The sequence below is a fragment of the Leishmania martiniquensis genome, chromosome 15, assembly GCF_017916325.1.
Source record: "Leishmania martiniquensis isolate LSCM1 chromosome 15, whole genome shotgun sequence".
In the NCBI taxonomy this organism is placed as follows: domain Eukaryota; phylum Euglenozoa; class Kinetoplastea; order Trypanosomatida; family Trypanosomatidae; genus Leishmania; species Leishmania martiniquensis.
In genome coordinates this window covers 289,747-305,337 of record NC_090150.1, presented here as the reverse complement: position 1 = coordinate 305,337, position 15,591 = coordinate 289,747, and the positions used below count along the sequence as shown (strand labels likewise).

At 61.1% G+C, this 15,591-nt stretch overlaps 2 protein-coding genes across 2 annotated transcripts; both read right to left on the bottom strand.

Moving 5' to 3' along the window:
* Window positions 1–1,788: 1,788 nt before the first annotated feature.
* LSCM1_06900 (uncharacterized protein) lies at window positions 1,789–5,823 on the bottom strand (the record flags this gene model as incomplete). Its single annotated transcript, XM_067324303.1, has 1 exon — window positions 1,789–5,823. The coding sequence occupies one exon, from the start codon at window positions 5,821–5,823 to the stop codon at window positions 1,789–1,791; it is 4,035 nt and encodes a 1,344-aa protein (XP_067179974.1).
* A 3,118-nt stretch (window positions 5,824–8,941) lies between these two features.
* Window positions 8,942–12,496, bottom strand: LSCM1_06899 (uncharacterized protein; the record flags this gene model as incomplete). Its single annotated transcript, XM_067324302.1, has 1 exon — window positions 8,942–12,496. The coding sequence occupies one exon, from the start codon at window positions 12,494–12,496 to the stop codon at window positions 8,942–8,944; it is 3,555 nt and encodes a 1,184-aa protein (XP_067179973.1).
* Between the last annotated feature and the right edge of the window lie 3,095 nt (window positions 12,497–15,591).

The window sequence follows — 15,591 nt, the reverse complement described above, 5'->3', positions numbered from 1 at the left end:
GACTGACGTGGAGTGAGGGAGCGGCTGGGGGGGATAGACACACACACACACGCACACGCACACTCGGGTGGTGGTGGCGGTGGCGGTGGCGGATGGGGGGTTGAGGTGATGCTATGAGGTTGGAGTAGCAACAGCAACGTGTGTATGTATGCGGGCGCGTATTAGCGGTAAAGCGTTGGTACAGGATCGGACACCGCCACACAAACACACACACACAGCCAGCAAGGCCAATTTGTGCGTGTGCAGGGGGCAAGCGAGAAGAGGAATAGGGAGGTGGGCGAGGATGACTTCAAGGGTGCTTAGGGCTGCATAACCGTAGTCGTGCATGAATAGTTTTCAACTTCCATGCTGAAGTGGATGGTGGCGCGGGGCGCATTCCTTTCAGTTCACGATAAGTATATGTCTGCTCATAGACATCTCTCATTTTTTTTGCGGGTGCCCGTGTTACATCTGCACATACAAACACACACACACAGCAAACATCAGAGAGGTCCTCCCCTCTCCTTGCCGCGTGGTGATACTCGGCAGCTGATCACGACGAACGCGTAGCAGAACAGCATCACCTTTGCTGAGAACGGCGCGTGCCTCATACACTACTCAGCCGCCTGCATTGCACGTCGCCGCATAGTCGCGCCCAATGGCGTCGGCCTCCACGTGACGCACACCTCCGAAAGGCTCAGGCTCCTCCATACCGGTCGCCAGTGTGAGGGCCGGGTAGTGTGCGTGTGTGTGTGCTCGAGTCACGCAGCCACCCTGCTCATCATATGAATGACAACAGCTGGTGGGCTGTCGCAGGTAGCCCCAACGCAATGCTACGCAGGAACTGAATGCCGAGGAGAGCAGCGTTACACTGTCCTTCTTCTCCTACTCTGCAGGTGCCTGACCCTGTCATCACCGGCAGAGGCACCTGGCGCTTGCCGAGGATACGCGTGGGTGTGCGTATGCTGAAGGAAGGGAGAGCTGCTCGGCCTCCCCCCAACACACACAGAGGTTTTAGGGGACCTCTGAATCGCCAATACGCAGAGGGAGAGAGAGAGGTGCGTGCCTGCTTGCGATCGGAGCAGAGGACTGTAAGGAAAGGCGCGAGAAAGCAACCGCAACTCAGCGGAGGGGAGGGAGGGAGGCGAAAGATGCGGGGACACAAAGATGCGAAGCGGCTTCAAGAGGGGGCATCTATACATACGCAGATACACAACGAAGCTCACGACTCACACCACTGCATCCACCCTTCTCGTCGGCCTCGTTTGAAGGTGCTGTCTAATATATACGATTACATGCACCCATACAAACATACACGTCCTACACCTGCATAGGTGAACGTAGCCACCCTCCCTCTCTCATCCACACCCATACACACATGCGCTCACGGAATGAGCAACGAGCCATAAAGACAGACTTCGACTCGGGAGCATACGCGCGACAGGGGCCGAGCGGTCTGTGGAGATGAAGGGAGAGAGGGGGTGCGGCAAGTGGAGTCGTCGAGAAGGCAGACGATCAGCGCATTGAGGAGGGGGAGGTGTGTGTGTGTGTGTTGAGTCTGCTCAGCCATTGATGTACATCGGAAGCCCCGCCTTCTTCCACACTGCCTACCCCATCCTCTTTGCCCTTCTCCGATCTCGAGAAAGTTCGCAGCGTCGTCGAAAAAAAGGGGAGTGCGCATCCTGCCCCATCTTCACTGCCGCTACTTCCCCGTCTCCGCCCGTTCCCCACATGACGAGCCCCCCCTCCCTCCTTCACACACACACACACACCAAACTTCCTGCTGGCCCTCTGCGCCCTCACGAATTTTCACCGCTTCTTGTCCATGGAATAGTTCGCCTTGTGGAAAGGTTCGCGGTAGAACAGACTTCGCAGCAGCGCGTGGTAGGCATACTCGTTGTTGTCCGGCGGTGCACTGCCGCTGACGGAGCCGCAAAATGTAGCTCCTGCACCACTGCCACTACAACCTCCGAGAAAGCTGCTGCTCCGACCTTCCAGACTGGGCGACAACGCTCGAGCGCCGTTTACGGAAACGGCAGTCGGCTCACTAGCCTGTGACGGGAAAGAGACACTCAGCTCTTCCTGCGTGGTGCCATCGTTGCTGACGGATAGCGTCGTGCTCAGCGAGTGCGGGGTGCGTGGGGTGGAGTGCTGCGCGCGACTCAAAATCTGAATCTGTGGAGACGTGGAGGGCGGCGTGCCCTCACCGGTGCTGCTGCCTGGATGGCCCCCAGCGAGGTTGGCAGGGTGCGATGGGAACATCCTGTGCGCCTCCGGAGACGTTGCCGTGGTGATGTCGCGTGTGCACGGGCTCGTCATGAGCTCTTTTCCGGGCATGTGGGCGGAACTGCACGAGCGACGGTGAAGGGCCGCGTTCGCAGCATTTCCGCCACCGCCGCCGCTGCTGGCCAGCTTTGAGAGCAGGACATCGTATAGAAGCAGCTCCATTGACCGCGCAGACCGCTTCAGGTGGCCGTCCATACTCTCTAGCCGAATCAACGTTGTCAGAGCTGGCGAAGCGCTGGCGCTGTCAACGATACCGGCCACTGTATCTGTCCGAGAACTCGAAGTGCGATTCGCCGAGAACAGTGTGCGTGACGAACCCGCTGCCGATCTCGTGACCGTCGAGCCCTTTTCGCACGACTCTGAGGCACCGCTCCCATCACCGCTGAGCATACTCAGCCGGCTACGGTAGTGGATGTGGGTGCGCATGTTTACCATTGCGTGGCCGTTGCGCAGCTCAACAAACATTAAGCTCTGCGGATCCACAGACGCCAGAATATCCCGTATCCAGCGCGTGGCGGCGGCACGTAGTGTGCGGCGCGGCAGCGGCACTGTGTCGTTTGCGGAGCTGTAAAGCGCTGCAGGCTTATCCTCAAACCCTTCCTGAGCCTCAATCGCAGCACTAACGAGCTTACGCTGAAGCTGGCGACGGCTATTCCACTGGAGGCGTGCGGCGTCGGCGGCGGGGAGCCCTGCGGCCTGGGCTGACGCCGCGTCCGCCGCTACAAGGGAGTGTGTCAACATCGAGGCGGCGGGTGGGCTGCTGGGCGAGGCCGAGGGGGTCGCCAACGTATCCAAGCCGGCCAAGGAGCGCCTGGGGGATGAGCCGGCCGCGTCCTCTTCACGGGCCGCCCGGTGCAGCTTCATGTACTCCATGTCCACAGCCCGGCTGACGTGAGTGCGCAGCTCGAAGAAATCGCCGCAGGCCTCTTCCCCGCAGCGGCCTCCGTGCAGGAAAAAGCGTGCGCCAGGCTGCAACGGGTCTCCTGCCATGGCAGCCATCGTGCGCGCCTCTGGCAGGAAGACTGGCAGGTGGAAGCAGTTGCTGTATCCGCCTGGGGATGAGGGTGTGCTTGGCATCCGGCTTGCCCGTGACCCGCGCGGCGCCAGAGGAGGCCCGAGCAAGGCTGCCACTGATGTTGCCCCCACGGAGGTGGGGCTTGAAGAGCCACCCGAAAGATAGCGAGTGGCGTAGCCCATCAGCGTAAGGGGCAGCGGAGATGCACCAGAACCGCTTGCCGTTGAGGGCGGCGAGGCATGACGCGCATACGATCTCCCCTCCTCTGCCGGATGCACGATGCTGACGGCGTCCGCTGCGGCGTCGATCACAGCCTCCCATGGGCGCTCACGGCAGACACAGACGCGCCGCCAGATGTTCTCGCCAATGTAGAAGGCGTGGAGGTCGAAGAATGTCAGGTGCTGTTGGCCTGTGTAGGAGAAGCCGCCATACACGTAGAGGCAGTCACGCTGCACATCCGCCACCATGCAGGCACCGGTGCGTGCTCGAGCGGAGCTGTTCGACGAGCTTGCAAAGAGGGCGTGATGTACGTCACGGATGCGGAACATCGGGTTCACAGTGCCGTTTGGTGAGTTGTGCATCAGCTTCGCCTCCGTCTTCAGGACCGTCTCCTGCCGCAGCTGCGCGACGCGGTCGCTGATGAGGATGCCGCACATGGGGTTGTGCGGCTCCGCCAGGAAGCTGCGCAGCCAGTGCGGCGGCACCCCTTCGCGCACCTGCACCCACGTTCGCGTGACGAGGTTCAAACACCATAGGTCATTGTAAAAATAAAAGTCGTCGCGGCCGCCGAAGATGAACATGAAGTGACGCTTGTAAGCGGCGCTTGTCGAGCGGCGGCGGCCATGCAGGTCCTCAGGCGCCGGGAGATGCTCGGCCCAGTACTTGCCCACCATCTTCTTGAGCGCATGCCGCCGCCACTGCGCGAGCGTGTCTGCATGCTCCTCACGCCATTGGCTGCACCGCGCTTCGATACAGGGGCTTTGACCGTTGTCGCCCGTTTCGTGATCTTCGGCGACGCCGCCCTCTGCGAGCACGTGGCGCAAGATGCGCCTGTGCTCGGTTACCCCATACTCTATACTCTCGAGGTACAGCTCCGCGTTCGCGTCCACCTCCGCAGCCGTGAGGCGGTGGTCGAAGTGAAAGAGATGCGTTACGGGCCGGACTACCTCACCTTCCTCGGTCATGCCGCCAAAGAGTACCACCACCTGTTCCTCCGCGTCGACGTGGGGGCCGCTTCCGCTTCCGCCGCTGCACGCCTCATTCACGACTGCAGCGTGGGGCGCGCTGCTGCGACGTGGCGCGTACAGCGTCTGCGCCGTGGCACCCCACATGTCGAAAAACGGAATGGTCGTTTCCACCCGTCGCCACGTGCGCCGGTGTAGGTTGAGAGAGAAGAAGCCGCTGCAACAGATATCACCGACGGAGATGCCGCCGAGGACGGCCATGCACGTCTCGCCGTTTGCGTCCTGGTAGAGCGCGGCGGCTTGGCCGTAGGCGGGGGGCGGCATGTTGCGACGTTGCCGCCGCCGCCGCCGGCGTAGCGTTGCAGACCTCGTGCCGTTGTCGTCGTCATCGATGGCATCGTCCTCATCGTCTGAGGATGTGACAGACGAGGAGCTGACGCAGGCGACTGCGCCCTCGTCGAGGTCGGGCGAACCGCTGCGCTGCGCATGCGACCAGCGCAGCTTCTGCTGTTGCCCCACCACCTCCTCCTCATCGTCGTCCGTGGCAGGGACGCACGGCAGCTCTGCCCAGCGACCTGTTCGCACGTCGTATTCCCAAACATCGTTGAAGGGGACGTCGCCTAAGCCCCCAAAGAGGATGAGACTGCCACGCTCAGGGCACGAGAGCAAGACGTGGCCGCTCCGCGGCTGGGGGGCAGGGTAAGGGCGACGCGCGTCTTGCAACTGATGCAGTGCGCCTACATCAACGACGCTCGAGAGCATTGGTGCACCATTGGAAGCAAAAAGGTACGTCTGCGGAGCACCGGTGCTCGCTGCAGCTGAGGAAGAGCTGCTGGTGGTCGTGGGGGCGGCCGCAGTGGCCGCGGAAATCGCGGCGCCACCAAAGACAGGCTGAGGGCCTACAATGCCTGTCGACAGGTCAGGGTAGAGGCCAAGGCCTACGTGATCGACCTTGCGAGGCGGGCGTGCCCGCGCTGTCGATGGTGCTGCTGTCGGTGCTGGCGACCCTTCCCTGTCATCGACCTTGGCGCCAGTGGGGTTCGAAAGCCGGGGCAGGACACCGTTGGTCGCCGCCTGCGGGTACTTGTGGCGTTGCGTTGTCGGCTCATCCAGGCTTGCAGATCGCTGAGAGCCTGCGATGCGGCCCTGCGCATCGTCCTGCGAGATCCGGCTGGAGCTGTTGCCTGAGGTGCTCGCAGAGCCTTCCTGAGACGATGCCCTCTGGTGCTGCTGCGGCGCCGGCGGATCGTCATCGGCAGTGAGACCGTACAGGGGCTGAAGGTACTGACGCTGCTCCTTTACCTCTGGGTCGGCATAGAGCAACGTGAAGCAGCCGATGTACTGCGGAATGGCAGACATATTTTTTGCTTTCTCTCTCTCTTGCGTGGCTGGGCAAAAAGGGGACGAGGGGGATATGAGGGGGGAGGGCGACGCCTGGTAAAGCGGCACACACGCACAGTAAGACTCCCGGTACTCCTTCCCCCCTCTCCCACAGACCGCCAGCCAGCTAGACAGAGAGAGACAAGCAAGCAACGAACAGAAAAAGGTGTATACTACACCTTCGGCGGCCAGCGGTGCGTGTGCGTGTGTGTGTGTATGGCCGATGGAAGGGACGAAAGGGGTAGGCGGCGACGGTGGTGGTGTGGGGGATGTTCACATGACACAGGTGCCGCCGTTTCGCTTCGATCTCTTTCACAGGCGCGCGTGCTGCCAGCGAAGCAGATGTGCGTTCGCGGGTCAGGAGAACGCAGGCGCGTTTCGCAGAGAGGGAGAGGGAGAGGGAGAGGGGGGAGAGAGAGGGGTAGAGACACGGAGGCAGAGAACATAGCCGCGCAGGAATGGGCAAACACACGGGGAAGGGGAATCGAAAAGGGAAAGGCGAGGCCGGATATGGACTCCTCGTCAGCTTCGATACATTGTGTTCTCAGAGACACAACCAAAGTGAGGCGAAGAGAACTGAATGGTGGCGATAGCGGAGACGAGCGATGATGAGGATGACATGATGCAGAGAAAAAGCTGTGAGTGCTGAGGATCGCACACACGCACACATACACACGGCGTCCCACTCAACGAGAAGGATGACAGAGAATGAAGCAAAAGGGGCAGGAGAGAGAGAGTCGCCAACGCAAAGGCATAGGTGCGTGACGCGGAGGGCGCCACAGAATCGCACACGACTTCCACGCGTACCCCCGCGCACGCAGACTGCTCTTTTTTGGTTCACACGACGCCTTCCCCTGCCCCCATCGACCGACATCTCTCTCTCTCGGTGATTGCAACGACGCAGACGTATGTGTGCGTGACCGCCCCCCTCCACGCCACTTTCACGACACAAGACATGGGCAGCCTTTTTCGCCGCTGTCGCGCTGGTCGCCGCCTCGGTGTTTCTCAGCTCCGAGGGCGTCCGCCCTCCTCTCGGGGAGCGGTCCCCGCGTCCGTCAGAGACTCGTCTCCTTGCGATGCGCTACCGTATGCACCCCGGGACGGGCTCGTCTGTTCCGACGTGGCTGCCTCTCGGCATGATTGACAGATGGGCAAGAAGGGGGGCGGCTATGGCAGGCTATGATGCGGCTGCGGGGCCCTGCCGCTTTCGCCCGAGAGTTTCTCTGCCGCACTCCCCCCAAACAAAAGAGGCGCACGTGACGAAAAGGGGATGAGGAGGGGAGAGAGCATTGAAGGCCTTCACATTTGTGCTCGCATGGGCGGGGCGGGGGGAGGGGAGCACACGCTCTCTCCCCCTTCTTCCCACCGCGACGGTCGTCCCCCTTTTTCATGCGGGCGCACCCATTCCGCGATCCGCTCTGTCTGATCAGCACTCGACTCCTCCTCACGCGGCCCGTGGCACGCTGGGACGACGCACGGCCGCAGTTTTTTTTTTTTCACATCCGATACACACTCACGCACCCACACAGACACTCACGCGCTTGCTGACCACCATCGCTGCTGAGGGGAAAGCAATAGAGGTGACCCAAGAACATGCATAGAGGCATAGAGGAGCCGACCGCACATCCGCCTTCCATTGAGGATGACGGCAGAGAGGCAGAAGGAGTATCGTCGGGGGGGGTGGAGAGGTGCAGACCTCCACGCTACCCCTCCCCCATTTCGTTTGCCTTGCCGATGCGTACGACTGCTCAGTAAGGAGGGGGGAGTCGGTGTGGGTGGTGGGGCCCCACACGGGATAGGACAGGAAAAGCGCCAATTAGACAGCGAAGAGAGAGGTGGCCACTGCACAAGCGGTGAGATAACGAAACGGGGCGAGCGTGTAGTGATGAGCTGCACCGCCGTGAGAACCCTGGGAGGAGAATCGGGGGAAGGGGGAGGATAGGCGCGACCCCGCTGGGGGATGCGATGCACCACCACACACCGGCCTGCAGACACACAGAATGCACAGAGGTGCACTGGTGGCCAGAGGACAGCGTTAGAGGAAAAGAGAGCAAAGGAAGTGATAGCACACGGCACACCGACGGCGAGCGAAGCGGAGGGAGCCGTGCGCTCGGTAATGCGCTCCAAAGCTATTCATCCACGTCATCCATTCCCTCAAATTCGGCGGCGCAAGTGGGCGCATAAGTCGCTCCATTTCAGTTTTTGTGTGCAACTCCAGAATGCGTATGCGCAGCTGTGTGTTGCCAATCAGCAGCTCAACGTTCATGTGCGCCTATGTGTGTGTGTGGGAGGGGAGGGGGAGGACAAGTGAAAGGGGCGGTAAGGGAGGAGAAAGCGAAGAGGAGAGGGAGGGAGACGATACAGAAAACGGGAGGACAACCGAGAAGGTCTGTCCCTCTCTTTCTCTCTCTGTGGGTTGGGAGTCGTTGTGCAGAGCTTAAAATTGCGGATGTGCGCGACGCTTTCGCAGATCACACACACACACAAAGGGGCGAGTAAACGGGGGAAAAGCGCCATGAGCAAAGCGCGGCTGTTACCTAAAGGCCCACATCGCTCATGACACAGAGTCAAGAGGGGGCAAAAAAAAGGTGAGGGAGGGGGGGTAGGGGGGCGCAGAGGACCGCTGTGAGGGCGCACGCACACGCACACACACATACACACACAGCACCAACTAAGCGATTCATATTCACCATTTCTTGAGCGAAGGTACATTGTGTGTGTGTCGGTGCTGGAGGTGTAGGAGAGGGGTGGTGGTGGTGGTGGGGGGTAGGGGAGTGCCTAGAACGAAGGAGGACGTCATCAACCTTCGTGTGCGTCTCCTCCCCCCTTTGAGGAGGATCATTGGTAGGGGGAGGGGTTTGGGGCGACTACGCGAGATGCAGAGAGGTGGGCAGTCGCAACTGATTGTATAGCCGCTAGAAGAAAAATAGGGAGGGAGAGAGAGGGAGAGGAGGGCGCGTGTGGGCCCCGGTAAAAAGAAAAAAAGAGGAAAGGCGTGGCGCCTGTGTATATGTAAAGGGAGAGGGAGAGGCCCTCCGTAGACCTGTGCACGCGCGGGGCACCTCGTCTTCGCGACGTTGTCCGCCGCAGCACATTTTCACGCGGCGGTATCTCTGCTGCTGGCCAGCGCCGTGGTGGCCCCGGCGGTGGCAATCTTCTTGTTGTGCATGTACATGCTGAACGGGTCCGTCTGCAGGTATTTTTGCTCCTGTGGCGTGTTGTCGTGGCTGCAGCGATTGCTGGCGCTATGCCCACCACCTCCGTTGTTAGACGACGTCGCTGCGATGCCGGCGGAGGACGACGCGCCGTTGCTGTTGCTGTTGTTCCGCTGGTTGCCAGTTTCACCACGACGACGACTGCGAGTGCCACAGCGCTCACCTGCGGACCGGTGGCCAACACTTCCGCCCCCGCCTCCGCCGCCCTCACCGGCGCCGGATGCCGCCTGGTGCGCTGGTTTAACTACTGTCGCGCTACCGGTGCCGCTTCGCTGCCGAAGGTCAGCGGCTGCCGCTGACGCTCGCTCCACCAATTCCTCGGCATCCGTACCTTTCATAGGGTCTATGCAGGCAGCAGGGGGTTCGCGTTTATCTACTGGGCCGCGCGGGAGGAGCTTCCCCGTGGTATTCGCGTCCACGACGAGATTGCCAAAGAACGGCCAGAGAGGGCTCTGATCCACAGCGCTGCCGCTGCACCCGCCGACAGCCGCCCCCTCAGCTGCGGTCCCGTGCGGCGTCATTGCTGGACCTCCTCTCACTATGTTCATGTCACTACTGGGGATGGCAACCGCATGGGGGCCGAATGCGCCTGGCCAACTCGTAGCGCCTGTGTGGCTGTGCTGTTGCTGCTGCTGCTGCTCGCCTTCCGCCACGCAGTGTAGGCGTCTCTGCAGTTCGTGCACCAGCTGCTCCCGTTCCTGCCGGAGTCGCTCGAGATGCACATCACACTGGCAGATGCGCTCTTCAATGTGCCGCTGCGACAACCCTTGTAGCGCCGATGCCGTCAGCAGTGATGGAGATGAGGTTAGCGCGGCACTGTGCAGGTTGTCACCGGAGAGGTCTATCGCGCCGGCGCTGCCGCCCCAGGCAGCGGCGCTGGTGATATCGCGGACGCTATCCGCCTGTGACGGTGCGAGCGGCACAAAAGAGAGCACACTCTGCGGCTGCACCTGCGGTCGTCGCTTCTGCTGGTCGCGCGGTGTGCGATTGGATGTGTTGGGCAGCCACGTGAAGCCGGTGGCGGCGGGGCCGCTTGGTGGTTGCCCCGCCCTTGCCTGGGCGCTGGCAGGGGCTCCAAAATCACTGCTTGAGCCGCCGTCTCCAACCGTGCCCCCTGCCGCACCAAGAAACGCAGCCACAGCAGCGTTGACGTTGGCGTTTCCACCGCTACCGGTGCCCCCAGCCACGCTGCTATCCTGCCACGGATTCACGCCAGGCCATGAATGCACCGACGACTCTGCGAAGAGGCCCGCACGACTCGCAGGACCACCACCGCCGCTGGTACCTCGCAGCCACTCGAATGCCATCGGCTTCGCCGCCGCCGCGTTGCTGCTGCTGAACATCGTGTTGGTGCCGGCGGACGGCGGCATAGAGGCAGGCGCTGGGGAAAAGTAGTTGGCGTGCGTGCCGTCCCCAGAGAGCAGCCAGGGCTTTGTGCTGTCCGACAGCGATGAATGTACAGCTTCAGACTGGCTGTGGAGGCTGGCGGTGTTTGTAAGCGATGGTGACGGCCTGTGCTGCTTCTTCTGCTGCGGATGGGCTGTCGTATCTTTCGCCGCCGCCGTTGCTGCTGCTGCTGCGGCGGCGGCGGCCTCTGCAGCCAGCTGTTGCTGGCGCTGGGCAATAAGATGATCCGCCTCCTCCTTCGTTAGCTGTCGGTGGGCCGGCCGGCTGCCTTTGCTCACCCCACTGGCCATGCTGAGGTTGTTGCTCGTGCTTTGGATGCTGCTCATTGCATTCTTCGACCGTTTCTGACCAGCCGCGCTGTCGCCGAGGGCAGTTTCGGCCACAGCAGACTGCGCTTGCGACATGGAGTGGCTTGCCACCCACGACGCGCGACGCCGCTCGTTGATCTCCTCGGCGGTCAGCAAGCGATGTGAGATGCCGGTGGAGGTGCTCGCCGTAGGGCCACGCGAATGACTGGCTTGGCTGATACTCCCCTCACCTTCGTCGCGTGGCGGCTGTGGCTCCTCCCCGTCGTGCAGGTGCGGCGGAGAGTACATACCACTGTCACCGTGGTCGTGCAACTCCGTCGATTCCTTGGCGGAGGAGGAGGTGGCAATGAGGAAGCCCTTCGAATAGAGTGTCGCCGCGTTCCCAGCTGCTCTCACCACCTCGTCCTCGTCGTTGTGGCGCATCGGCGGAAGTCCCACCAGCTCAGGGTCATTCTGCGTGTTGAGGCTACGCGAGACGGTATCCATCGTGTCGCTGTGGCGCCGCTCAAACGTCTGTGAGGGCGTTTTCATTTGGAAGTGCTGCTGCTGCGACACCTGTCCAAGCAGATTCCGCTGCTGACTTGTATAGAGCTCGCTCGGGCTGCTGAGGGGGCGGGGCAAGACCAGATGGCCAGCGTCGTTAGCTGAGGAGCATGCCATGCTCGTGTTCGACGCAGCAAAGCGAGGCGACGAGGATGTGCCCCTAGGGGAGGTGTGGCCGTATGACGCATGTCTCTGCTGCTCCCGCGTGGGGTACGGCTGGTAGACAAGGCCCGTCACCGGCGAGTGCGGAGCACCAATACGCAGTCCTCCACATGAAGACCCGCTGCCCGACACGGCGACGACGGCCGAGGCAGATTTGCTTGCTGGGTCAGGGGTGGAAGAGCTGTTGATGGACGACACCAAGGTTGTGTCCGTGCGGATCTGAGGATACTGTTGGGATGAGGACGTGGACTGCGAGTAGGGGGACGAGTAGGAAGCGCTTGCGTGAGTTTGGGCGTGGGGGCCGGGCTCCATGACGGCTTGCATAGCGGCGGTGGTGAGCTCACGACGGCGAACGCTGTGGCGTTGGGGTTGCGACTTCTGCACGAGCAGAGGTGGCGGCGGCGGCTCTGCGGATACGAACACGGGGGAGGGGTTGCGGTAACACGGTGGTGCCTGAATGGGGTTCTCAGCGCGAGATAGTGACGACACTGGCAACGCTGCAATGGGTGGAGCGGGGCTTGCGGAAGGAGGTGGTGCCTGATGCTGCTGCTGCTGAGGCGGGCGAGAGAAGAGGTACTGTCTGCAGTGCGTGGGGTAATCGATTGAGCTGTAGAATTTTCCAGGAACGATGGGGCCCGAGGCGGCGATTGAATGAGGGGGTGTCTGCAGCTCCGTGAGGTGCTGCTGCAGCTGCTTGGGAGCCGCGGGTGCCGGCGGAGCCTCGCACAGCTGATGGCCACTACCAAGCCCGTTCAGCTGGCTGCGATGACGATCACTCCTGTTGGCTGCTATAGACGCTTCAGCTGTAGTGACTGAGGTGGACGCGCTGCTGGGTGAGATGCGGTGCGGCGCGGCGTACCTAGCCGGTAGCGCCTGCGACGCAGAGGGGGCTGCAACGGACAGGGAAGCGGCGGCGGATGACGGTGACAACGGCGCGGGCGAAAGTGAAGAGGCTTGAGAACAGGGTTGCGCGTGGCGGTTGTTGAGTTGATGGGAGAGTTGCCCGGCAGAGAGCATGACAGCGGGGGGAGAGAGGGATGTGGACAAGTGTATGGCCGGTGGGGAGACACACACACACCTACGCACAGAAACAGAGGATGAGAGTGTGGGGGAGGGGAGAGGAGAGGGAGAGAGTGTGTGTGTGTGTGTGCGTACCTTATTGATACACAGCAACAACAATGTACGAAGACAGGCCCGCTAATTGGTCAAAAAAAAGGATTGAGGGGGAGGGGGAAGGGGAGGAGAGAGGGAGAGGGTTACACAGAGAGGACGCAGACATACACACAGGCGCACCTACGCAGAGATGGCCAAATATGAGAGAAGGCGAGGGGGTGGGGGTGTATGTGAGGAGACAGAATGTTGCGTGCATACACACACACACACACAGAGGCACAGTACAAGGACGGAGAGGCCCACCGCCGAAAGTGTACCTCTTCAATCGCCTGGCAGACACGCGAGTTCGGCGATTTGGAGGAGGGGGAGGTGCAACGGTCGTCTGGCGGAGAACCAAGCGAGAGAGGAAAGCAGAGATCGATACGAATGGGCGGCTCCGAAGCGCACGCGCGCGCACACCCACACCCACACAGACACACGTGCGCAGTCACAGAAGGGTACCAGGGAGAGCTGGGGAGGTGGTGGTGAGAGCAGGGGGTATCGTAGAGGCGCGGGAGGGAGAGTGAGAAGAAGAGGGGTGGGAGAAAGGGAACCGGGCGGAGAGCGAAGAAGTTAGTCTGTGGGCGTGCGAAGGTGGTTGGTGAGAGAGCGAGAGACCGCTTCTGGTCCCTGAAAAGAGAAGCACACGCAGCTTGACCAAACAAGGGTGGGGGAGGGGGCTGGAAAGATGCAAGCAATGACAGAGCAACGCCTTCATTCGTTGCGCAGTGCTCTGCTCTTTGTTTTTCTTCCTCCTCTTTGCGTACGCGTATATGAGGAAGGGAAGCGATGAGAAGGGCGGAGTTGCGCGAGCTCGGCGCGGAGGAGCGACAATGAGAGGAAGACGGTGAACGGACGAGTGTGCGGCAGTCTGGTCGGTTTACTTAGGTGCGATGAGCAATGGATCGGAACCTCTCCTACCACCCTTAGCCTGCGCGTCGTTGTATGTGAGCTGAGTAGTGCGCGTCTCCGCGACGACCGCGCCCGCGCAGGCGTATGTGTTCACAATTAAATCGGCGGGAGAGGAGGGCACAAATTACCACGAAGGGAGAAAAAGAAAAAAGAATGCGCGCGTGGATGAGTGTATAAGACGAGGCGCACTTTACACACAAAGGCAAAGGCGAAGAAGAGGCCAGGAAAGAGGGGCACCACGTGCGAGACAACGAAAGTAACAACAAAAAAAAAGAGAAGGGAAAGCAATGGGTAATGGGGAGGTGTGTGTGTGTGTGTGGGGTGGGGTGGGGTGGCGCCTTGCCGACCCCCTGACGCTGAGATGCGGAGCTCCCCCTCTTTTCCTTGCCTGTGCGCGTGTGCGTACGCTGTATAGAATCGCCTCGCGTGCACGCAATCGGCAGATTCAAAGACGGATGAGCGCAACGAGGGGGGAGGGGAGTAAAGGTTAAGGATGTCGGCACGTGTGGTTAGTAAGCGATTTCGCTTCGTGAAACGTCTGTCTGTCTGTCCCTGTGTGTGTGTGCGCGCCTCGGTTGTTATAATAAAAGTATGACAGACAACAAAACATGCATGCGCGCGCGCAGGCGTAAAGACACACACACACACACACGCACACACTTACACGAGCACACAATCCACGTAGCCGTAGCGGAGAAAGAAGGGGGGACGCTAATAAATATGCAATAGCTCTGCTTCGCTGGCACGCGTGTGCCTGCGTGTGTGCGCGCACGCCTGTGATGATCGATAGTGATGAATTCGCGTCTACCTGCGCGCTGATGCGCTTCTGAGCGCGGATCTCCTCGAGCACTCTCTCCGGCTCTTGTGCACCGATGCTCCGCTGGTAGAAAGAGAGAGGGGGAGGGAAAGAAGGTGGGGTGCGCGCACACACGCAGGCACACACGCCAGAGTATATGCGTATGCAAGCTGAAGAGAGAGGGAGGGAGAGAGAGAGACCAACACGCAGCGACACAAAACGAGGCGGAGCACACGCGCAAACACAGGCACGATGAGGTGTGGGGAGAGATCGAGAAAGGACCACAGCAACAGGAGCCACAGTCACTGAACGCAGCGTAGGATAGAGGGAGAGATGCGACGAGCGCCCTCCCTCTCCGAGAGGAAGAACAAGGCAGATGAAGCGGTGCGGGGGGGGCACTGCTCCTGAAGGGGAGAGTGAGAGTGAGGAGGACCGGCACAGCAACGCTCGCAAAGAGGAGAGGGCAAATGGGGATGTACACTACGAAAAGAGGCGTTGTGCTGAGAGCGGCAGGTGCTGCTGGAGCGCGTCCGTCGTGTTGGTGCGTGTGCGCACCAAAAAAAAGCGCATATAAAGTTGATGACGAGAAGACAGGGGGCGGGACGCAGAGGGTAAGAGGGCCCTGATTAGTATGAGTTGATCTCAGTGGGCGGCGATGGAGCTCTGGGTAAAGGCGGCGTATCACACCGGCGCGGGAACCTCCTCCATATATATATATATATATATATATATCCCACACAGACGATGGGGCGGAGGCTCGCCCGCTTGCTCACGCGCGAGACACCGACGTTGCGCCAGTGTGTCTATCCAAGTGCGATGGCTCGACGATGCTAGCCGGCGCTGGGTGTCTTCCTGTAGCGAGGAAAGGGGACGCCTCCGCTTTGCGCGGTCAGTTGCTCCCTCGTTGGCTTTCGTCTTTGTGGGTTGTTGACCGCTGTCCTCTGCCACCACCCCCCCGCCCGCGCCCCCCGCGCGTCCTCCAACGACGAGAGGGGAGGAGAGGAGGGGGCGTGGAGGGGGGGTGAAGAAAAAAAAAGAGGTGTGAGCACACACCGACACACGCGACGCATCATAACAGACGAAGGGGCAAAGCCCAAGTTGAGATGCCCTTCCCTCCTCTCCCCGTTCTGCTTTACCCATGACCCACGTGTGCTCTTCTCTTTCGCCGGCTTCCTCTCCACGCAGGGGCGTCTCTCTGCATCGAGGGTGCCCTATAAGCCTTCCCCCCTCTCCTGCGCTCGAGCATTCGTAC